At 36.9% G+C, this 25,974-nt stretch overlaps 1 protein-coding gene and 1 long non-coding RNA gene across 2 annotated transcripts; one reads left to right on the forward strand and one right to left on the reverse strand.

Annotated features, from left to right (window-relative positions):
- Window positions 1–2,755: 2,755 nt before the first annotated feature.
- LOC131432987 (uncharacterized) lies at window positions 2,756–3,641 on the forward strand. The gene is made up of 3 exons (XR_009230004.1): window positions 2,756–2,975; window positions 3,302–3,373; window positions 3,492–3,641. It is a non-coding gene; the product is annotated as an uncharacterized LOC131432987 (long non-coding RNA).
- A 20,730-nt stretch (window positions 3,642–24,371) lies between these two features.
- LOC131428927 (uncharacterized) lies at window positions 24,372–25,481 on the reverse strand. The gene has a single exon (XM_058592986.1). It carries the CDS (start codon window positions 25,479–25,481, stop codon window positions 24,372–24,374), a length of 1,110 nt encoding a protein of 369 aa, XP_058448969.1.
- Window positions 25,482–25,974: the final 493 nt, after the last annotated feature.

Below are 25,974 nucleotides of genomic sequence, written 5' to 3' on the forward strand. Positions count from 1 at the left end.
ACAATGGGTTTTATAGATAACGGAATGTTGAAAAAAAAAACATTTCGGCAAGGTGGCTTTGATTTATCGTAGTGAATTTTGACTGGAGGAAGATTGAATTTTGGAAAAATTTCATCCACCGCGATCGCTGCAATCTCGCCAGCACACAATGATCGATTTCTGATATGATGTTGTATTACCGGAACCTTCAATTCTAACATTAGGACACTATATCTGGAGGCCGTTGATCTACTAAGAAGAGCTCGTACTTCTTTAACGACATAAAAATTTTCAGTAAAACTGGTCTATCGTTCGAGATATATAGATATGCATGAAAAGTAGCAATAACATCAATATCTCCCTTGCAAGCGTACGCCTTGAGAGATCTATCTGAGTGATTTTTCAAATTGTATACACCATCGCTGTATCTGGGATCCGCAATTAACTTGCAAAACGAATCTTCGGTTAAAGTATTTACTTGTGCTCCGGTATCAATCAAGAATTGACAACGCATTCCAGCCACCTGACAGAACCTTGTTAGTCTGGGAATTTTCAAGACGTTACCAAATATAAAACAAAGAGATTCATCGATACTTACGAAACCAATATTTCTCATCTCAGCTTCATCGTTATTTGAATCCACGCATGGGAATTCCCCGAATCTGACACCGGAAGCCGAAGCGTCTGAACCTGTTTCTACACAAGAACTCGAGAATCCCTCGATGAAAGCTGCTCTGTTTCTCTAAATCGTTTGAAATGTTACCCTATGTAGTAATATTAATGAATATGAGACATTATTGTTTCAAGCTTATGATTACTTTATTCATGTTTCATTCAAATTACATTTTTTTTCAAAACTTCGACTGATAAAAATTCATTCATCTGATATTTTAACACAACGATTTTTCCTCAATATTTGTCTCCTCTACTGTGTCGATAGCTGCAATCTTTAACGGTGGTGCATCAGAGTGGTCCTGCACGGGACGTCTCAAAGCACCGATTGTACGGTCTGCATTCGGGCATGCTCGCTGGATGTGACCTACTATTCCACATCGATTACATGTTTTATCTCTAACGCTGCAGTTATTTTCCGAGTGATACACACTATAGCAACGCCAACATCTTTCATCATACTGATTTTTCTGCTTACCAAACGAGTATGTCTGTCTTCCTCTTGGTGCACGACTGTTGCCGCGACGGAAATAATTTCCACGCTGAGAAAGATCTCTACGATTGTTGAAAACTGGACTACGGGTACGGTAAACATCGTAGTTGGAAACAGATGTGACTGGAGCAATCAGTGCCGATGACTGTTTTTCGAACTTTTGACTTACGTACTCCTCATTAAGCCTGATCGCCTCTAGCTCTCGCACTTTATCTACTAAGTCTTTGTAACTCCCTTTGCGACTGAGCATTTTCAATGCAGCTACTCTTACATCACGACCCCTGGCGTGTTCTGCGACCGTTGCTACAATTTCCTCTAATTCCTTGTCCTCATCAAATTCACATAAACGGGCAATAGTTCCTACTCTCGTGATAAAACTGAGGTCAGATTCATCGGATTTTTGTACCATGAGTGCTAGCGGACGCCTCATTAGTATAACGTCAGAGCCGGATCCGAAATAAGATCTTAAACGGTACATCGCGTTTGAAAAGGGTTGCAATTCAGGGTTCGGAGCATCGGAAGACGATTGTGTGTTTCGAAATATTCCTAGTAAACGTGATCCTGCTTTTACTTTGAATATCGTGAACATCGTCGATTCGTCCTCAATGCCAGCTAATCTCATTGAGTCAATTAACAGATCCTTCCACTGTTCGAAAACTTGACGATGTATATCCTCACCGTCAGGAGCCACACATTCCGGTACGCTGATTAACGCCACAGATAGATGGTTCATTGAGCATAAAAATTTAGATTCGTCCAAAGTACACACAGCACTTGGCGTAGTTGTCGATTTTCGTGTGCTGCTAAATGCATTAAGCATTTCCGGTTCTGAACTCGAACGCTCGTTTCTGACATCCATAAAGGCTTTCAACTTTTCGATTTCTTTACGAGACTGTTCTAACTCTTTCGCCAATAAAACAGTTTTCTCTTTTTCGGCCGCTAGCTTCATAGATAGGCTCTCAGACTCCTTAGATTTCTTCGGAGCCCGCACGTACATACCTGAAACAAACAATGCATACTTGTAGAGACCTGCACGCCCTACACATTTCATATCTATTCCAGATATGTAATTTGTTGTTCATTTTATTTTATTCTATTTTAAGAGGCCTACTCGCTCTTCATTTAATTCAATACAGAGTGCTCTGCAAAATCAACCTGAATGAATTTCATTTCGCTTCAAGTACTGAGACCTACTCGCTCAGTAATAAAAATCGTTTCATTTCAAGCGATTAAATGTATACAAAGCTTCAAAATAGATAAAATTACCTCTCGACTGCGCCATGTCGTATCCCAAGTCTTAACTTTAAGGCTTTTTTTTAATAATTACCGAAATAGTACTTGTCGTCTCAAACTTAGTTCACAGAATGGCGTCCATTGTCGTTTCCCGCTAGTTCTTCTTCATTCCCCCTTTTTTTGGTTGTGCACACATAATCGTACTTTATTGTTTTTATACATAAACACACACGTCAATTTTTTTTTTTTTACTCCATGAACCATACATGTGCAGATCAGTTTCCAACTGATATATCTCCAATATCAAATACTTCTATAATTTTTTTTGATTTTTTTTATTACTTAGTCAGATTTATTATGAATTTTCCGTAACCTTCCAAACATTGGAACGAAATTCTAGTTACGTCGGCCACCTTAAACGTTCACTCATAACAGTGAACCTAAGGTGAAAGTAAATTAAAATGAGAGTGTAACTCCACACCGACAACATATGCACAGATGTCGTTTTGCATCTCTTTCTATGCTGTATTTGACAGTTTGACTGGCAAAAACAAAATCACAAACAAAAGGAACATGAAGATTACATTTGAACAAGGAGGTAAATTTTACGTAATTAAATCTATATCACTACAGTACTATCAAAAGCAAACCTTTAAAAATCGATGAATATATAAATATATATGAATTTTTCTTTTTCTTTCACATGACTCAAAAATTAAAGCGATGACATGTACATTTTTCTACTCCAAAATATTTGAATCATTACCAGAAGCAATGTATTGATGAACAAAATTATATATTCGTTCAAAGAATCTCAAGAAATTTGATACAAATACAGAGAATTTTTATTATTGGGAAAATTTTGCAAACAAAATCAAAACAAAACTTATAAATTATATGACACATATTTTTTCGTTATTTTAGTTGGAAATTTATTTCGACCAAAATTCACAAAAAACGGACACATGGATTTCACTGACCATCTTAAAAATTTTGGTAAATATACCTAAACTCTAAAAATAATTATATTTTTGTATTGCACAAAAGATTTAAACAATTTTTATGCACAACCCAAACGCAATTGATATCTACTAAAATTCTGACTTTGTTTTAGGTTTTCCGTAGAATCTAAAAAAAAAAATCGGTAGAAAATCGGAAATTTTAAAAATGCCATCCGTGTTGATTTCATCTGTTTCATAGAGATGTAATGAAATAAATTTTGTTATAATACAAAAATTTTAAATAATTTCAATGGCTTTATACAATAAGGAATAAAATTTAAAAATAATACATTGTTTGATTTTTGTTTTACAAGCAATAAAGAACAAAATGATATATCTTAAATTTTCGGCTATCCTAAACAACATCAATTATAATTGACAGAATATTAAAATTTATATTTCACAAACTTAGAATTATTTCGGAATGTACACAATGCGAAAATTTGAATTTTCTATTTGTAAATTCCACTCGAAAATCCGTCATATAGGGTTAGGGCTCCCTATTTCATCTCATTTGTTAGGACGTCGCCTTCAAACCCCCATTTAGCCACTAAAATCACTATAACTATTTCATATTACTGCTCCATTCGCCTTGCTCTACGCTGAGAATTGATTCACATTTCTTGAAAATTTTACTAACATTCATGAAACAGCTAAAAACACTTATAATGTGTTCACTACTCTGCTCCTAATTTCATCTCAATGGATTTTTATCCATCCTATCGTTGATCCTTTATTCATCCTATAAAATAGCAATGGCGACAGCAATCAAAACAAAATAATTCACTATTACATACACTATTAGAGCAAATTCAGCAGCTGCGAGATTCATATGGGTTGTCTATAATATAACTGAAACTGAAACAAACGTATCCCTAGCAAGCCGTTCTAGTTTTATTTATTCGACCAGTTCTTCTGTCAAATTTAAAACTGGTCTACGATGCCGTTCTATTTTTTGTATATTTGAAACACGAGTAAAACACTGCTGGGGCTCCCAGTTTTTCTTGTTATAAAATCCAGATTTAAATTTTGTAACTGACATAAATTATGCATCTAGAACTAAAACACTCCTGAATATGCCCTTAGGGCATATTCAGGAGTGTTCTAGTTCTAGATGCATAATTTATGTCAGTTTTAAAATTTAAATTTAGAAATTACAACAAAATAAGCTTAGTAGTTAGCGCTCAACCTCCGAGTCGAACACACACGCTTATTTTTCGCTAGACATCGGAAGTCGTGCACGGGCTTTATATTCAGTTATCAGCACTTACTAGATCGAGGGTAACACCCTAGTATCGGGTAAAATTCTCGCGAGTGAAATGAGACGCCGCGAAAACACGTTCCGTATTGATTACGCGCATCTACCACGGAAACCGTCATACGATGAACTTCATTACTTCGTTAGCACTGTTCTTGAGCTACAAAAGCATCAAGTAATACGAATCCAACCAAGTCGAAGCCTGGGCTGCGCATTTATTAAAGTCAATGAACTCGAATTGGCACAAAAAATTGTAGAAAAGCACGACAACGTACATGAGACCGAGATCGACGACAAAATTTACAAATTGAGAATCACACTGGAGGACGGGGCAGTGGAGGTGAAGCTCTTCGACCTCTCCGAAGATGTGACGAACGAAGAAATAATAAAATTCCTGCAAGCATACGGCGATGTCTTTTCGATCCACGAAATGCTATGGGATGAAAAGTATACTTTTGGCGGCATTCCAACTGGTGTTAGAGTGGCAAAAATGATTGTCAAAACAAACATTCCGTCATATGTAACTATCGACGGCGAAATCACGGCTCTATCGTATTACGGTCAACACCAAACGTGCCGACATTGTAACGAATCAGTCCACAGCGGGATTTCCTGCATACAAAACAAAAAACTCTTGGTCCAAAAACTAGAGGCCGATCAGAGCAACACATCATACGCGAACGCCGTCAAACAGTCGGCCCGACCAAAACCGACCCACCGCAAACCAATACAAGTAAACATTCCCAGCAAGCCTCCCGTCTCCCGGCTGTCGCCGATGGTAACTCCTACACAGTTACAACAGAGTTTACCACAGACCAGAAGGAACAATGACAAACCAGCACCACAAAATACTGAAATCGAGCCACTCACAGACGAATCCGACAGATCCACTACTTCCACGAGCAGCCGACGTTCACTCCGTCGGCCCCCAGGGAAAAAATCAAAACAAGACGGTGACGAGTCGATGGAAGAAAACTGCGTACCCTAATGGAGCACACCAGTTACAATATCGCCACTATAAACATCAACACGATCACAAGCCCGACCAAGACCAACGCACTTCAAACGTTCGTAAGAATGATGGAACTCGACATCGTCTTTCTGCAAGAAGTGGAGAGCGAGCAATTTGACCTACAAGGATACAACGTGATCTGCAATGTAGACCAAGCGAGACGCGGAACGGCAATAGCTCTCAAAGAATATATACGATTTTCTCACGTTGAAAAAAGCCTCGATGGTAGACTTGTAGCTTTGCGCATAGCCAACACCACGTTGTGTAACGTTTATGCTCCTTCTGGATCAGCGGTGCGTGCTGAACGAGAAAGATTTTTCAACAACACTCTAGCCTACTATCTCCGCCATAACACCGATCATGTGATTCTCGCCGGAGACTTCAATTGTGTTCTGCGGCCCTGCGATGCAACGGGGCACAACATAAGCTCGTCGCTCCGAGCAACTATTCAACAATTGCAGCTTCACGACGTATGGATAAAATTAAACATTCAAACCCCAGGCCATACGTACGTTACCCACAACTCCACTTCCAGACTAGACCGCATCTACGTAAGCTCAAGTTTGTGTAATCAGCTTCGAAATGCAAATGTTCACGTATGCTCATTCACAAACCACAAAGCGGTGACCACCCGGATTTGCTTACCCCACCTCGGTAGAGAACCTGGACGAGGATTTTGGTCCCTTCGTCCTCATCTCCTCACTCCTGAAAATATTGAAGAATTCCGATGTAGCTGGCAGTATTGGACCCGACAACGGCGCAATTTCTCATCGTGGATGAGTTGGTGGATATCATTCGCTAAACCGAAAATCAAATCCTTCTTTCGATGGAAATCCAAATTGGCATTTGAAAATTTCCACCGAGAAAACCAACGACTCTATTCGCAATTACGTCAAGCGTACGACAACTACTACCAAAACCAAGGAATGCTAACAACCATAAATCGTATCAAAGCTGAAATGTTGACCCACCAACGACAGTTTACGCACATGTTCGTGCGTATTAACGAAACGCATATTGCAGGCGAACCGATATCTACATTTCATCTGGGTGAAAAGAAACGTAAAAAAACTATCATAACGCAGCTCAGGAGTGAGAGCGATGAAATCATCGATCGACCCGAACTCGTCGAGCAACACCTACTAGAATACTATACATCATTATATGCGACTGATGAGACGACTGAAGTAAGAGACGAATACTTCACCTGCGAAAGAGTAATACCGGAGTACGACGAAACGAACGAGACATGTATGAGCGAAATCACAACAGCTGAGATAACAACGGCTATAAAAACAAGCGCATCACGGAAATCTCCTGGATCCGATGGAATTCCGAAGGAGTTCTACCTATACACACTTGATGTCATCCACCGTGAGTTAAATCTCGTGTTGAACGAAGCACTGGCTTCTAACTCCCCGACCGAATTCGTAGAAGGTGTTATAGTGTTAGTTAAAAAGAAAGGGACAACCGATACAGCTACCTCATACAGACCAATCACACTACTGAACTACGACTACAAGCTTCTGTCGCGTATTCTGAAGGCACGAATAGAGAACATATTGAAAACACACCGGGTTTTAACCGATACACAAAAATGTGCTAATAACAACAACAACATTTTTCAAGCTACTCTATCACTGAAGGACCGAATAGCACAGCTGATCAACCAACGCCGAGCAGGTAAGCTGATATCGTTTGACCTGGACCACGCGTTTGATCGTGTCAACCGAAGTTTTTTATTCGGGAACATGTGCTCGCTCGGCTTTAATCGGGATCTGGTGAATTTACTTATCAGACTCTCCGATGCATCGTTTTCTCGCTTACTCGTAAACGGACACTTGTCCACAACGTTCCCCATACAACGCTCGGTTCCACAAGGTAGCCCTATTTCGAGTATTCTGTTTAGCCTATATATACATCCTTTACTGCAGCGAATAGAACGAATATGCGAAAATGATCTGGTCGTCGCATACGCCGACGACATAAGTGTGATTGCCACCACCCCTCAGCGAATTGACCGAATATACGAACTGTTCACTCGTTTCTCCCGTGTATCTGGAGCGGTATTAAATCTAACCAAAACAACATCGATTAATGTTGGAATTATTGATCGAGATCCTTTGGAAGTACAGTGGCTCCAAACAGCTACGACGATCAAAATACTGGGTATAACATACACCAACTCTATTCGAGGCATGATAAAAGTCAACTGGGACGATCTGGTGACAAAATTCTCACGCCTAATCTGGTTTCATTCTATGCGCACACTGTCACTTTTTCAAAAAGTTACATTACTAAACACATTCATAACAGCGAGAATATGGTATGTAGCATCTACCGTACCCCCGTCAAGCTTCCATATAGCAAAATTAACCTCTACAATGGGTAATTTCCTATGGCGAGAAATCTCAGCTAGAGTACCAATACAACAACTAGCACGAGATCGAACGCAAGGTGGACTTAAATTGCAACTACCCCTCTTGAAATGCAAGGCGCTTCTGATAAACCGACTTACACAAGAAAAAGAATCAATACCGTACTACAAATCATTAATCTTCCAAAACAACCCAATCCCAATCATTCTTCCCACAAACTGCCCTTGTTTAAAAATAATACATTTGAATTTCCCACTTCTACCTGAACAACTTCAACAAAATCCTTCGTCCGATCTAATCCACCGTTTCTACACACAAAGCACCGAACAACCCAGGATAGAACGAGAGAACCCATCTCAAGATTGGCATAAGGCGTGGAGCAATATCCACAGAGCAAAAGGACTAACAACGCAGCAGCGAAGCGACCTTTTTCTTTTTGTAAATGGAAAAACCGAACATAGACGACTTTTACATACGATACGGCGCGTCGATGGCGAGAATTGTTTACACTGCAACGCGCCAGTGGAAACACTACAGCACAAGTTTAGTGAATGCCCGAGAGTTGTACCTGCCTGGCAATTTTTACAACGACAAATCTCATCGCGTTATGGATGGAGGCGATTAGAATTCGAGCACTTCATGATACCAGTATTGAATGGAATACGTACAGTTACGAAATCTAAAGTTCTAAAATTATTTGCAATTTATTTACATTTTGTGAACAAAACAGATACTTTAATTAACATTAATGAATTGGAATTCTACCTAAAATATGAACTATAATATGTAAATAGTATTTTAAGCAATAAACAGACAAATATTATTCAAAAAAAAAAGATAATAGTATATCATAAGAATTTCTCTTATCTGATTCTGATGCAGTTTATTCAATTGTACTCCATTTGAAAAAGGGCGGGAGATCAACGATTTCAAACGTAGATCATGTCATGTCTTATCTTGATCATATGTGATTTTCCTCCACCAAGATCAAAGCTGATCGAATCATCCAATGATTGAACTTACATAAATCAAGAATCATTTTAGCTCAAAATCACGGAAGATCAGTACCGATATTGATCGATGTGATTTAAAATTCACTGATCAACTGATCATGAAAAGATTCTCCGGCAGTGATCTCGTTTTGATGAGGTTTTGGTCTTTATTTTCTCAGCCCTGTATGCTACACTAAGGAAATATTATTCTTTACCTAAAACAATAATATATCTGTGTACCCCTAGTAGGTGTAAAACAGATGATTTAAATGTTTCATCAATTCCAATAAAATACTTTTGTTAATTTATATAATTGATATTAATAAAATAATTCCAATGATTTTGTAGTTTTAGGGATATTTTTTAATCTAATGACAGCATGTAATAAATTGATTTTTCTCTCATATTTGTATGGTTTGTCATACATATTGGTATTGAGATGAATTTGATTTATTTTGAATTCGTGACATGTGACATAGAGGGGGTGGGGGGTCTTTGCTTCTGTGACAATTTGTGACAGAGGGGGGATGGGGAGTCAAAAATCGTCAAAAAAAGCGTGACGTCTTTTATGGACAGCCCCTATGCTGACGTATAGCGGAATGAAACCAGTGCTTCTAGATTTGCCACAATGGTTATTTCATTAGTATTTAACACGCTCTTTCTGGTAATATTCGAAACAAAAACAGTTTTATTGAAGTATTAATATCAATATAGTGGTTTTCAGCTGGACATAGAATGCGACAGAATCGTAGCAGGATAGCGAAATAATGAGCGTCAGAACCACTGATGCCAGGATTGCAGATTGGTATGTAAATTTGCAATTTCATTTGTTAGCACACTTTGCAATTAAGCCGACTTTTTTGCAGATTTTCGAAATTTTTATTAACAATCGTCCATTTTAATGACTTTTGCTATTACTCTGTAGGGTTTTCGTTTGGTTTTTTCGTCATACTTCTAAATATTGAGGTCGCATAGGACCATTTCTAATACGCAGACGCCTGAAATTTCACCTGGCATCGCTGCCAGAAAATTGGACAGTTGTTTTAACCCCTTCGCTGTCTGTTGTATTGAAATTAACTAGCATTAGAGCCAAAAGAAAAATTAATCGGCTGGTTGATTGAGGTTAAATTCAGTTTGAACTGGTAAAATTCCTTAGCGACAAGTGTTATTTCATTGTTCATTGAAAGCATCAACAAATGTATATCTGTCAAAGACGACCATCTTTTTAGAGTAGACAAATAGCACAATCGAATAAAGCACGAGGTTTTGAAAACCAAGGCGTCGATTAATACAAAATATAAATAAAAAGGAAACATACTAAGCACAAAATAACCATTATGTACGATTCATATGATCCGTCTTCTTTTGTCACAGTCAATCTCCGTCACCGGTGCCAACATTAATTGCATGCATTCTTATGGAGCCATTCACACGTAAAGTCACAGTCACGGAACGTCTTGACGGACGGAGCGTGTGAACGTTCCGGTAAAACAGTATTACACTAATTTTGACGAAAGCTGAAGTTCCGGTGACGGTGACAGAAGGAGGCGGATCGTCTGAATCGTACATTATGTCAAATAGCACACGCTTAAAAAATCCGTGCAAGTTGTAGCCGTAATCTGCCACATACGCATTATCAATATGAATTCTTTATGACTGAAGTTTTCTTAATAGTAAATAAAAAATTAGTTACAATAACGGTCAATTCAAAATATATTTTTTTCTGGCTTGTGGTATCGAAGGGGTTGAATCGATGCGAATGACAGTTTCGCTATCTTTGCGGCATTTTGTCGCTATCTTATCGCATCGCAATCTTTTCTAGCCGACAGTGAAAATCACTATAATATAATTAAAGTAATGTCACGGATACCAAAAACATACTTTTTGATAATAATTTGAAGAAAAAAAACAATTTATTTTTTGTAACATTATGAGAAAACTTGGCAACTTTGCGAAACCAAATGAGATGAAAACAAAGCGCAATCAAGTGAACTAAGTGAAAAACTTTCATCTCATATTTTTAAAGACTTTTATTGTTTCTCGGGTAGTTTTTGAAGTTTTAAATCGTTAATTAAACAAGTGCAAGTGAACATTACTAATTATGAAGTCATCCAGCATTCAATGGTAGTGTAATTGTGCGAAAAAGTGATCATGTTTTGAGACGAATCGATTAGTAGATAATCAGAAACATGACGAACTGTAAATCTTGAGACGAAAATGTGTCCTAAATTGAAAAGTGAGTTTATTTTAAATGAAAAAATCGATAAACGAAGAACTTAAAACCATTTCTTTCAATAGGAAAGTGTGACAATAGCTTATATAATCATTTTAAATCATTTCACAGTTTGGTTCAGGTAGGTTGTAGAATATTATTCATGTTCAAAGTAATGAGGTGAAGGGATGAGATGGAAATAGGAGTTCAGATGAAATAGGGAGCCGTTGCCCTACATGTTCTACAATTCCGAAAAAGTAGGATTACGAATTCAGCACAAAACATCTCACGAAATTAAGTAAAACCTGTTTTTATCCACCTAGTGGTGTAATGATGCTTTTTCATATCTCTCTTATTCTCATATAATAAAGGAATGATATTCTTCAAACAATTTTGTATGATTTTTGAAGTTGGTTTCACAAGCAGTAATATTAATGAATTTTACATCCCTTACAAAAACGTGTTGAATCAATTGTCTAACATATTTAACAAAAATAACCGATATGAAGCAATTGTGAAACATACCAATTATAACATGTTTTAATTGCTACTTGGGTTATGTACCTAATTCACGCCTTTTACGGCTGTTTTTAACATACACTTTAAACTTTTCCACTGGAACTGATATTGTATTACATTTCATTACATTTACTGTCTTTTTTATTTCTGTAACACATGTCTGAGACATTGTAAATGATAAAATGTTTTTGATTTCGGGTCCCCCCTCTGGGTACTTGACTGACCTACAGAATGAAACAGTTCTCAGATCGGTTAGGCCATCTTTCTCAGTGAAGTGAGTTAAATAGAGATGGGAAATATCGCATAAAATCTGTTATCGATAATATCGATATATCTCAATTCAATATCGATATTATCGATAAATATCGATATTTGTCACCAGCTAAATGAAAATTTATTAAAACAAGAAAGTATATTTGATTGCAAAAAATAATTTTAGGTTCACAGCCGAACAAATTACATTTCCAAAAATTTAAATATCCCTGGGCTCAAACAAGCCGTGTTTCCCGCTGTGGAATTGACTCTTTCAGCGTCTTTTTTTTGCTAGAATTATCAAAAGACGCTGTGCAATAAATTTCTGTGTAATTTTCCCAATAAGAGAAAATATCTCGGTTAATTTTTCAAAAGGGCGTATAAGCAAGTGACAGCTTCTCTTTGTTTACTTTCTCTTCTATTAATTACCAAGCGGTTTCCACGTTTATCACTCAACTCTTTGCATGAAATGATACCCGAAACTTTCGACTTTCAAACAGAATAGTTACATAAAAAAATCTTTTTAATCACATCACAATAATCGAAAGAGAGAGTGATTAAAGAGAAACTGTCACTTGCTTATACGCCCTTTTGAAATATTAACCGAGATATCTGTTTTCTCTGGTGCCCACATTATCGAAATGACGGAATGCGTAATGAATTCTTACTCGACTGCATGATTTTTCAGTGCTCGATCGGTTCAGTGCTAGAATTTTCGCCTGAGTTGACAGCTCGATCAACCTGATTGACAGTGACATTATAAATGTCATTGAATATTCGCTCATTTTATGAATGTGTTAGTGTGAAATTTAAGCGACTTAAGCCATTTCACTACACTCCAGCTAGAGGAATGGATGATGCTGACTAAGGTAGGCCGTTTTGTTAATTTCCAGCGAATTTCAATAGTTTATATTGGGATTCTAAGAAGAACTGGTTATTTACTAGTTCTGTATATCCGAAAAACATGAAGTTTCAAATTTGTACATTCAGTTATATAATGTTTCGTTTAAAAATAAACTGAAAATCAGCACGAAAACGTGCAAAATCAGGAAAGAAGAAGAAGAAGACGAATTGACAATTCAGTCCGCATCTTCTCACTCAATTCCGAATGATTTCCGAATCAACCGGTTGTAGGCGAACCGGTTCATTCGGAATCGGTTGTTGCACTGGAGTTGGAATTGATTCGGAATTCATTATGATTTCCACATGAAATTCCGAATGAAAATTTCTCGCCGATTCGGAATTGATTCGGAATCCATTCGGAATCCATTCGGAATTCATTCGGATCTGATAATGTGGGTGCTTGCTCAATACTTAGCCTACACACTGCCAACAAAATACTTAACATTAAGTACTGTTCGCCCTTAAGAAGAGTTGCGTGCAGGACGTCAATTTTAGCAGACCCTGTCAGCTTGGAGCGAAATTAATCTTCAGTCCAGTAACGCCATCGCACGGCATCACATTCAACATATCGTGTCAATTATATGGGCGCGTATTATTCGTGCGCGCCAAACGAATTTTACATTTCTCTCCCCTACTTCTATGTATGAGATTCAATGCGGACTCGCCTGAGGGTGCCATGCTCGCTAAAAAGGATGTTGCCAATGATTTGTTCGTGAAATTTGAGAGCTGGATATCTAGTTAATAATGATGTTCTTGATTTTAGGTAAGATTTTATTAACGTATTTTTGAACATAGCCTAAATATCTAATATTAGATAAAAACTACACGAGCGAAGTAATAATATGAAATTATAATATTACTTAACTCCATAGTTGCAATATCGAATATCGATATTTTTCGTCAATGCTCTGAATTATCGATATCGTGGCAATATCGATATTATCGATAAATATCGATAAATTTCCCATCTCTAAGTTAAAGTGTTCCAGATACTTATGTAACGGGAATCGCCTCAAATATTGACTTTGCAGCCTTCGCGATTAGCACCAACCAACCAATCTACCCGAAGCTTACAGTTGCCTTCGTCTCGAAAAACAAAGTGAGGGTTTCATTCAGTAAAAAGCATACAAACTATATACCATATAGGGTAATACTTTTTAACCAAAAACATAAAATATTTTTGTTATTGGATTTTTATCATTGGATTCCAAAATATTGGCATACCCTACTGTTTAATTATAATGGTAGTATAATTAAACAGTAGGGTGCCAATATTTTAATGTGGAACACATTAAAACATTGGCACCCTACTGTTTGTTTTCTATATAGGCGTGCAAACTAGAAAATCAGCAAAAATACACGTAGAAATGTGGTCAGGCTTTGAACAATTACAGCTCAGTCAATTTTATATAAATTATTAATATTATGTCACCATTAGATTGGAAATATTTCTACGTATTGATTTGTATGTTCATAGGCATGTGTTTTTAATTGTGTATCATTGAAATGTTGATTAATAGCTAGCAGTGTCCTATTTTGTCTGCAAAAAATCTCCGGCATACCGGATTTCCCTGCCATAGTCGACAGTTTTGAAGGAGTAAGCGATATATCAAAGGGAAAGCATTGCTCTGATTGGTCAATCGATGCTAAAGCGCAGCTGCTGGAAGCACGCGAATCTATAAATATAAGCAAAATTATAGCTAACGTTTCAGTCCTACACATAGTTTGCTAGAGGTAGGTTGTAGCTAGACAGCAAAACAAAAAGTGTCATAAAACGATTTGAAGCTTTAATTGCTATGCTCTGATCTTGTGTCATGCAAGATTGGATGAAATCCCATGTTATGTCGTTTCGCCTGAGAAATTGACAACTATCCCAGGGTAAATTTTTAGTGCATAAGATTAATTTCTTATTTATATGAGATGAACTCGATTGATAATGAGAAAAAGTTTATCGCTTCAATCGAAATCGCAGAATGGTAGTAATGATAGAGAAACGCTATAAAAATAAATACTTGCACACAAAACTTGAACACAAGCTTGGGGAAAAGAAGCTTAAATATCGATATCTGTATCGCAAGCATGTACTAACATATAATTGCCTACATTTGGGCTATTGATGTAATTTCGTCGGCTAAAAAAACACATACAAATCATGACAAATATAGTTTATATTCTGGGTTCGCGTGTTTGGTGTTGGTTCATAATAAAAACTAAGGGGCTGTCCATAAAAGACGTCACACTTTTTTTGACGATTTTTTACTCCCCATCCCCCTTTGTCACAAATTGTCACAGAAGCAAAGACCCCCCACCCCCCCTATGTCACATGTCACGAATTCAAAATAAATAAAATTCATCTCAATATGTATGACAAACCATACAAATATGAAGGAAATTCGATATAGATATATTATTGTTTTAGATAAAGAATAATATTTCCTTAGTGTAGCATACAGGGCTGAGAAAATAAAGAAAATAAAGACCTCATCAAAACGAGATCACTGCCGAAGAATCTTTTCAAGATCAGTTGATCAGTGAATTTTAAATCATATCGATCAATATCGGTACTGATCTTCCGTCACACAATGGGTAGTGATTTTGAGCTAAAATGATTCTTGATTTATGTTTATTATCATTGGATGATTCGATAAGCTTTGATGTTGGTGGAGGAAAATCACATATGATCAAGATAAGACATGACATGATCTACGTCTGAAATCGTTGATCTCCCGCCCTTTATTAAATGGAGTACAATTGAATAAACTGCATTAGAATCAGATAATCGTGCATTTTTGCTGATCACAACAGAAATGATTTCCAGCATCACTCATTTCCCAATTTACAAGAAGAAACTTTTACATCAACAAATACACGTTTTCCTATAGAATGCAAACGTTTATTGTGGAGATTTTTTCAGGAAATAGGGTAAAGCAGTAATATAATTAGGTATTTCAAAAATGCGTTCATTGAATATATTGGACGTCACATTCCAAAAACCTCCCCCCCTCCCCCAGTCACAAAAGGTCACGTTTCATGGAACACCCCCCTCCCCTTTGCGGCGTGACGTCTTTTATGGACAGCCCCTAAGCAGACTCTCGTGCATTTGCAGATTCAAAAGTGTGACGATTAATTGAAAATGTCGATCATTAGAAATTTTGGTTGCCTTGTTCCACATTAATGGCTCGAACAACCCCATGGGGCTGATCCTTGTAGTTTTTTAATCATCTTCAATTTCGTAAAGCGGTAGGTGGGTGAGTACCGGCCGACATTGGAAGTTATTTAGGAATTAACCTTGTTTGTGCTAGAGTACATAACCAATTGTCACGTTTCGGTTTTATGTTTACGTTTCGGTTTAGCCTCGGCGGTTTATGTTGAATTGCAGGTGGCATAACAGTTCAACATAAACTGCTATGCACTGCCGAGTCTAAGACGAAACATATAGATAATGGTGAAAGTTTGATAATTTTCCATTTTGAAAAATCACCGGTTTACATTAAGTTTCCGAAATCGACAAATTGTTTTCACTTTCAAATATCTTAAAATTGGATGAAACGATAAGATCTAGTGTAATCAAAAAAATTTGTTTTGAATTCACCGAAATCGGAAATTTATTTTTTATGTAAAATATCTTAGAATTGCCTGAAATGTCGAGATAACACCAGATCTACACGCTCGATTTCGGAAATCTTAATATTAAAAGTCCCAGAGAGTCGATTTTTTTCAAAAAAAAAAAATTCGAGATGACTCATGATCTCGACGTTCGGCGAGGAAGCGCAAGAAAGTCGAAATTATTCAATACACAAGTATAGGGAAATTAAATTGTTTATTGAATCTGGAGGATGTATTCGAACGATTGTTTTAAAGTCAGATAATCTGTGTAATAACATTATCAAATGGAATGTTCGAAAGTATTTTCTGTCAAATACTCTTGGAGTTTTTGTCGTGAATACGACTTACTTTACTATGGGGTGCCTTTTCAAAATTAGCCATATGGAAGAAAGGGCAGAACTTAATCGTGAATATCTCGACTTGTATTAACGGCAGCAACATAATTCTTTCACCATTTCATCAGAAATATGATCAGGAATTTAGGATAATATTTTGAACAGTGTGAGATAACCACAAACTATTCAAAAATTAAGTTTTCTAAAACTTTGAAAACAACGCGCAAAACTCATTACTTTTGCTTGACTTTTTCGCGCAAGGACGACGATTTTGAGGTAGTCAGGCACATATCTTCATCTGAATGCGTATAAAAGGGGAACTGTGGTCGAAAATCGATCAGTTCTTCTTGTGCTTTGAATGGAAGCAGACGTCGTGGGAACGATTAAATCAACCAGCAGCTTCGTCGGTGTTGAACAGTCGTTCGCACCGCACGCGTATAACTCTTGGCTCCTGGAATTTTTTTTTCTGGCTACCTAGAGTTTCATTGATTCAAGGCTTCAGTCTTTTTCAAGGCTACCTGAATCACTAACTAAGTGACTAAGTGATACAAAGAGTGATATTAGAGTGACTAAGTGATACAAAGAGTGATATTAGAGTGACTAAGAAATTAATCAGCCTTTTTTAAGGCTAGCTAGGAGTCTAATCGAAGACTAATTTAGCCTAGTTAATTTAATTTAAAATTTCATTAATTTCAAAAATGCCTGCGTCCAACCGGAAAGGCAACAAGCCTAAGGCTAAAAATAATTCAATACGGAATAAATCACAATCCGTTATTCAACATTTTTCTAATAACATTCACGATCTTATAGAATCTGAATGTAAAAATAAAAGACAACGGACGGATTTCCCTACCGTTGATCCTATGCCGTCTAACAATATTTACGAGATTCTTCCTGAATCCGATTGTAGCGACATAGAAGAAAATTCTTCAAAAATTCCCAAAATGGACGCTTGTCGTTCTGGGAAGAAACATCAATCTATGCCACCAGTGACGGTGATGATTTCCGACTTCAAAGCATTCCGTACTGAGCTTTCTACTTTTCTCCCGGAAGTAAAAGTCTCATTTCAAATCGGACGAAGAGGAGAATGTCGAGTCTTGGTGGATGGATTGGAAGATTACGAACGTCTTATTCGATATTTGTCCGAAAAACTTCATAAATTTTATTCATATGATATAAAATCAGACAGACCCTTCAAGGCTGTATTGAAAGGATTATCAAATGATCAAAGTATTGATGAAATTAAAAATGAACTAAAAGAATTGCTTGGTTTTGCCCCTTCCCAAGTAATACTTATGAAAAAAAGAGCGAATGGTACTTCTAAACCACGCTCTGGAATTTCCCATGAACTTTACCTAATACACTTCAATCGAAGTGATGTAAACAATTTGAAAACTTTAGAAAAAGTACGTTTCATTTCCCACATTAAAATTCATTGGGAACATTATAAACGGCATAATCGTATTGCAAACTTAACGCAATGTCGTCGTTGCCAAGGCTTCGGTCATGGAACCAAAAATTGTCATATGGATATACGGTGTTTGAATTGTGGTAAATCGCATTCGAAAGACGCTTGTCCAATGAATGAAACCACTGATAAATTTTCATGTTCAAATTGCAATGGAAATCATAAATCCAATTATTTGAAATGTCCTGTCAGGGAAAAAATTTTAAACGCTCGTTCGCTTAGACAACAAGTCAAATCAACGACCTTAAATTTACAGAACATACCTGAAAATTCTTCTAAGGCACCTGCCAATTCGTCTTCTAACGAAAACAATTTATTGACAGGTAGATCGACCTCGTCATCATCTTCTTCTAATTTCACTTATGCTGGTATATTAGGTAGAAATCTATCTCCTATTTCTTCTAATGTAAATAATCAAAACACAGGACCGCCTTGCAGTTCTTCTTCTAACGAAAACAATTTATTAATAGGTAGACCGGCCAAATCATCTTCTTCTAATGGCAGTCTACCTACAAATATTCCTTCAATGCCATTCGCTTCTTTAAATGAAGTCGATTTAGGCGATATAACTGAAAATAAAATGATCTACCTACAAGATCAACTTTTTCAAATGATCATCCAAATGAATTCGACTTCATCACTTTTTGAAGCATTTCAAATCGGATGGAAATTTGCAAATAATATTATAATGAATTTAAAATTTAACAGTGATGTTAAATAATTATTTGAATATTTTAAATTGGAATGCTCGATCTTTGAAATCGAGTGAAGATGAATTTTATAATTTTCTCAAAGTTCACAAAATTCATATTGCCATTGTGACAGAAACTTTTCTTAAACCAAATGTAAAATTGAAAAGTAATCCACATTATGTGGTTCATCGATTTGACAGGTTTACTGGAATTGGTGGTGGAGTTGCCATTTTTGTCCAACGGCAAATTAAACATCGAATTTTACCTTCTTTCAATACTAAAGTTATTGAAAGCTTGGGAATCGAAGTTGAAACCATTCATGGAATTTATTTCATCGCTGGAGCATATTTGCCATTCCAATGCACCGGCGAACAATTAAATTTCTTTAAAGGCGATTTGCAAAAACTTACAAGATATCGATCGAAATTTTTCGTAATAGGGGACTTAAATGCTAAGCATGTCCAGTGGAATTGTAGGCAAAATAACAGTAATGGTAAAATACTTCATAATCAACTCTCAGCTGGTTACTTTACAGTTATTCATCCCAGTAATCCTACTTGTTTCTCTTCCGTGAAAAACCCGTCTACAATTGATCTGGTTCTAACAGATCAAAGTCACATTTGTAGTGAACCGATTACTCATGCTGATTTTGACTCAGATCATCTTCCAGTAACATTCAGACTTTCCAACGAAGCTATAATTAATCCAATTAGTTCTATTTTCAACTATCATAGAGCTAATTGGTTGAATTACAGATCTCACATTGAAAATCATGTGGATCATGAAACTATTTTAGAAAATTCTGCGGACATCGACACAGCAATTGATAATTTGAATCATTATATTATCGAAGCTAGAAATCTTTCAGTTCCCAAAGCTCAAACTAAATTAAATTCTCCTATCATCGATGACAATCTTCAACTGCTCATTCGGTTGAAGAATGTTCGTCGACGACAATATCAACGTTCTCGTGATCCTGCTATGAAAAACATAGTTAAGGATTTACAAAAAGAAATTAAACATAGATTTACTCTTTTGCGAAATGAAAATTTCGCTAAAGAAGTTGAACAAATTAAACCATATTCTAAACCTTTCTGGAAACTTTCTAAGGTTCTTAAGAAACCTCAGAAACCTATTCCTGCTCTCAAGGAAGGAAATCAAATACTTCTTACAAATGGCGAAAAAGCTCAAAAACTTGCTCAGCAGTTCGAGAGTGTCCACAATTTTAATTTGAACGTTGTGAGTCCTATTGAAAATGAAGTCTCACTGAAATATGATCATATTTCAACTCAAGTGTTATCACACGATGACATTATTGAGACGAATTTTGATGAAATTAAATCAATTATTAGAAAACTTAAAAACATGAAGGCTCCTGGTAATGATGGAATTTTTAATATTCTTATTAAAAATCTTCCCGATGTTGCCTTGAGACTCCTGGTTAAAATTTTCAACAAGTGTTTTTCATTAGCTTACTTCCCAAAAAGATGGAAAAACGCTAAAGTAATTCCTATCCTAAAACCTGATAAAAACCCAGCAGAAACATCAAGTTATCGCCCAATTAGCTTACTTTCTTCTATCAGTAAACTTTTTGAAAAAATTATCTTGTTAAGAATGATGACTCATATAAATGAGAATTCAATTTTTTTACCAGAGCAGTTTGGATTTCGTCATGAACATTCAACTACTCATCAACTTGTCAGAGTAACGAACATGATAAAAGCAAATAAATCTTCTGGGTTATCCACTGGAGTTGCTCTTCTAGACATAGAAAAAGCATTCGACAGTGTTTGGCACAAAGGTTTAATAGCAAAAATGTCTGATTTCCAGTTTCCTATTTATTTGATCAAAATGATTCAAAATTATTTAACTGATCGTACTCTTCAGGTTAGCTATCAGAATTGTAAATCTGAATTGCTACCCGTACGAGCCGGTGTTCCGCAGGGTTCGAGTGTAGCTCCAATCTTGTATAATATTTTCACTTCTGATCTTCCAAATCTACCCGTTGGTTGTCAGAAATCGCTATTCTGTGACGACACAAGTCTGTTAGCCACAGGTAGAAATCTAAGAGTGATCTGCAGTCGCCTACAAAGAAGTTTAAATATTTTCAGTGATTATCTGTCAAAATGGAAAATTAAACCAAATGCAGCAAAAACGCAATTAATTATCTTTCCTCACAAGCCAAGAGCTTCTTTTCTTAAACCAAACAATAATCACATTCTCAAATTGAATGGCTTGGAATTGACATGGTCTGATCAAGCTAAATACTTAGGTTTAACGTATGACAAAAAACTCACTTTCAAGGATCACATTGAAGGAATCCAGGCAAAGTGTAATAAATATATTAAATGTTTATATCCTCTTATAAACAGAAATTCTAAGCTCTGTCTAAAAAACAAATTGTTAATTTATAAACAAATTTTCAGACCAGCCATGCTTTATGCGGTACCAATTTGGTCAAGCTGTTGTTCCACCAGGAAGAAAACGCTTCAAAGGATTCAGAATAAAATTCTGAAAATGATTCTGAAGCGTCCTCCCTGGTTTAGTACAAATGAGTTACACAGACTCACAAATATAGAACCATTAGATGTAATGTCACATAATATTATAAGCAAATTCCGACAAAAATCGATGCAATCTTCAATTGAATCGATTCGCTCTCTGTATTAGTTAGTAAGTTAGTATATAAGTTCCTTTTCCCCATTACACAATACAAGTAGGTTTAGAATTTTCCCTACACAAAAATCTCAGAATTGCGGAAGCAAATGATGTCTTCATGGTAATAACCAAATCATATATATATATAACAGGGCTGAAAAGTCACCACTTGAGGCTGAACACCCAATTTAAATCTTAATAATTTAATTTTAACTCATATTCCAATAAATAGTTATTTAAAAAAAAAAAAAAAAAAAAAAAAAAAAAAAACCAGCAGCTTCGAAGAGTGCACCTTCTTCGTGGTTGAAACCTCAAACGCTCAGGTTGCAACTCTCATTCGCATTCTGAAACTGAATTCTGGAACTATATTCCGGAACTGATTTCCGTTTCGAAATTGTAGTTCTAGAATTGCAACTAAATTCTGAGTCTGCTCTTAGTTCTAAATTTAGTTCTTGAACTCAGGTTCAGTTCTTTATTTCAGAATTCTTCTATTCGGTTCTTTTTAGAATCATAATTATACTCTCAAAGAATCATGCGAAATTTTACTTTACTGTACCCTATACAACCCATTTTGGTAGTCGTGGCAAGAATTTGTCTTCAAGTTTCAGAGCTTAGTTCCGGAATATGGGTTTAGAATTCAGAGCCTGCGTGCTGAACTGGATTCTGGAAAAAGATTTCGGAACTGATTTCAGTTTCGAAATTGTAGTTCTAGAACTAAAATCCAACTGAATTCTGAGTCTGTTCTAAGTTCTAAATTTAGTTCTTGAATTCTTGTCCAGTTCCTAATTCCAGAATTCTTCAAATCAATTCTTTTGTCATGAATACGACTTACTTTACTATGGGGTGCCTTTTCAAAATTTACCCTGTACAAGAATGGGCAGAACTTTATAACGAACTTTTTGATAACTTTTTTCACTGAAATATTTAAATCCGAAAAAAAATTGACATCAATATTCTGTATGTTGCTATTTAGAACAATAATTGTATACCTAAAGAATTCTGCGAAATTTTTTTCACTATACTGTATACGGCCCATTTTTCAACCACTTGTAGTTTGTAGTAGAACTTTCTGCTGATTTGTTATATAAAATGCATAGCACCGATTCAGAAGCCATTAATGAAAGGTTCCTTTCAGAACCACCAATATTTTATCATAATGAACTATACTGGTTATTTCGTAATATTTAATTGTTTGTCAGAATGTTTAATGTAACTACTCTGTACTTTAGTTTAGTTGTATCGTTTTAAATTCTAGTAGTGAAATAGAGGAAAGCTTGCACAATTCACACAATCGAGCAACTAATTGGTATTCGAAAGTATAAAGAAAGAGTGTCAGTTTTATTCGTTTTCACGACATCCAGTTATGTCTCTGACATTACACACCCGTACTTTTTTTCGTTTGCCTCAATATTAGATACAGCAGTTTAAAAATAACCTATTTTTGAACTAGTTTCGCTCATAACCTCAGTTCAGAAAACGCTACCTGAATGTAAAAAAATGGTTTCAACAATGTTCAAAAATACCTAATACGAAAAGTGAAAAATAAATATGCTACAGCAAAATATCTGTTTTTTCAGGAGCGCCCTAAATTGCTCCTTAAAAGTAGCTGTAACACTGAAACCTTTGTAGATACCACAATGGTGTCTTCAGCAAAACTGCTCGATATAAGTTTATCTAAAATTTTGCCGAAGGATGCAGTCCTCTATCTCAACACATCCGCAAAATAATTTTGGGATCATCTTTATAATAAGAGCCACCCTAATACCATGTACATCAAAATATGGCTTATCTTTCACTGATCATTTGTTTTGAAGACATCATAGCTCTAAAGCACAAGGTTAAGCCGCAAATGTTTTTGTCCCCCTAAATTTTGGATCCGGACCACTGTACAATGCAATATAACACGAAAATTTTAAAATTTTCGATCTTCTACCTCTTTTTTGAGATTCTATGGCAAACCTAAAACAAAATCAAAATTTTAGTAGTTTTCAATTAAGTTTGGGTTGTTGCACCGGAACCTCAGGCGGTCTACCTCGGGCCCTAAGCGATTTCAGTAGCTTTGACTTGGCGTCACGATATTCTACGCACGACCACACGACATGCTCGATGTCCTGATAACCTTCGCCACAGGTGCAGAGACCGCTCTCCGAGAGCCCAACACGTCGGAGATGTGATTTTAGATCTTTTGTGCAATAAAAAAATATAATATTGTTGTGTCCGGTATAATTATTCGTGAAAAATCGCGCACCTTCACCCTTAACGGACTCTTCAGTAACAAGTAAGAAAGAGGAATTTTTTACAGCAACTTTTATTTTTCTGCGATGTGCTTTCTTCGACGGTCAAACTATAATAAATTTACTCTATTAATTTTCTGCTTCACCCCAGCAGTAAATCACGGTAGTAGTAGTGCGCAACGAACGTGTGAGAAGGAATGTCAATCATGGACGATCAACAAATTAAGCTGGGGTTACAAGGTATACTCTACACTCTAATTTTCTTTAGCGGGTAATTCGGTGGGTAAGTATGGTAATTCTAAACATCGCCACCGCCTTGGAATATCATTTCAATCAAAATCAAAACAAAACAAAAATCGAACTTAGGAACTAGGTGAGTATACAAAATTCAATGAAAAATTTTAGTTTTCTTTTGCAGGAACTACGAATTGTTGAGCTGATTGTGGTCGTTGTGCTGGAAAATCGTTTTCTTCATCATTTGCGGCAACAGTGGAATCCGGTAGCAAACAAATTTTGGAGATAGGCCGGGTAATGATTCCTCGAGCAGTGCGCAAAGTCACAACACGCGTCATTCCATCTGGGCCAGGTATGGTAGTTAAAATCCGAGCAAGTGGCCAGCGTATCGGCTGCTTGCAAATCGTCGACAATAATAACCATCCGTCCGGGTAGTATATTGTTGTTTCTTTGATGCATTACAGTGTCAGCCTGCAGCTCTTGGAGGTATTCAGTGCGCCAGGTGCACCAAAATTTTTGCACGTGGAGTTGCAGCTTTTGATAATGATCAAGCCGATTGACTGGAATGTTTTGATGGTCTGGGTCGGGCAAGGCGAGCATACTGGTTCCAATAAGGAAGTGAGCTGGTGTGAGCGCTGCTAAATCATCCGGATCGTCTGACATGGGAAGTAGAGGTCGGGAATTCATCAGTGCTTCGATCTGAGTGAGCACCGTGTTGACATCTTCGAATGATAGGCGAGATGGGCCTAGTTGACGGTAGAGCTGTTTTTTAGCAACTTTGACAGCAGCCTCCCATAATCCCCCGAAATGAGGCGCTTTTGGTGGTACAAGGTGCCACGTTATTCCTTCGTCAGCACAGGTAGATGCAATTTTCTCATTTTCTTCCGAGTTTTGAAGATTAGTGAATAGTTCTACTAAATCGTTTTTAGCACCTTCGAAATTTTTGCCGTTGTCGGAGTGGATGTGTGCTGGGCGACCACGTCTGGAAATAAACCGGCGAAGTGCAGCTAAGAATGCCTGTGTGGATAAATCGCTGGCGAGTTCGATGTGTACAGCTTTGGTGGCAAAACATACGAATATGCAGATGTATGCCTTGGCTGGTGCTGCGCGCTTGTGGATTGGCTTGAGGTATAATGGACCAGCGTAGTCTACTCCGACGATGCTAAACGGGCGGCTGGGAACAATTCGATGGATGGGCAATTGACCAATATGCTGACGAGCAGGTACCGGACTGATACGAGTGCAGCGGAAACATTTGCGTACAGTGCTGCGGATTAACCTTCGACCATGCAGAGGCCAGAATTCTTCACGAATAGCTGACAGCAATAAGCGACCTCCGGCATGAAGCATTTTTAAGTGATAAAATTCGGCAATTAAACGTGATAGGGGGTGAAAGCTGGGGAGTAGGGCAGGATGTTTCATTTGGTAGGGTAATGGTGCTAATTTTAGGCGACCTCCGACTCTGAGTATTTTTTTCTCGTCGAGAAAGGGACTCATTTGGCGTACACTTGAGTGTTTTTGTATTGGTTCCCCCTTTTCCAACTCTCTTATTTCAGAACGGAAGGCATCTTGTTGAGCAAGGCGTACTAGGGTAAGTTTGGCTCGGGTAAGTAGTTCCACTGATAACGATTTTGTAACAGGTATAGTAATATGAGCGGGCTGTGTTCTGGTCTTGGCTCGTACGTTCATTATAAAACGGTGACAATAGCCCACGACATGTAAAAGTCGGCTATACGACGACCATCGAAGGAACAGTGGGTTGATCGATTGTGTTGTTTGAACGGTTGCTACGACATGTCGAACTTCTAGCATATTTTCATGTACAGTTGGCGGAATCGAAACA

The sequence above is a fragment of the Malaya genurostris genome, chromosome 2 (assembly GCF_030247185.1).
Source record: "Malaya genurostris strain Urasoe2022 chromosome 2, Malgen_1.1, whole genome shotgun sequence".
NCBI classification, from domain to species: Eukaryota; Metazoa; Arthropoda; class Insecta; order Diptera; family Culicidae; genus Malaya; species Malaya genurostris.

Excerpts from the sequence above, each read along its gene's own strand:
- LOC131428927 (XM_058592986.1), bottom strand. The coding sequence starts at position 25,481 with ATGCTTCATGCCGGAGGTCGCTTATTGCTGTCAGCTATTCGTGAAGAA.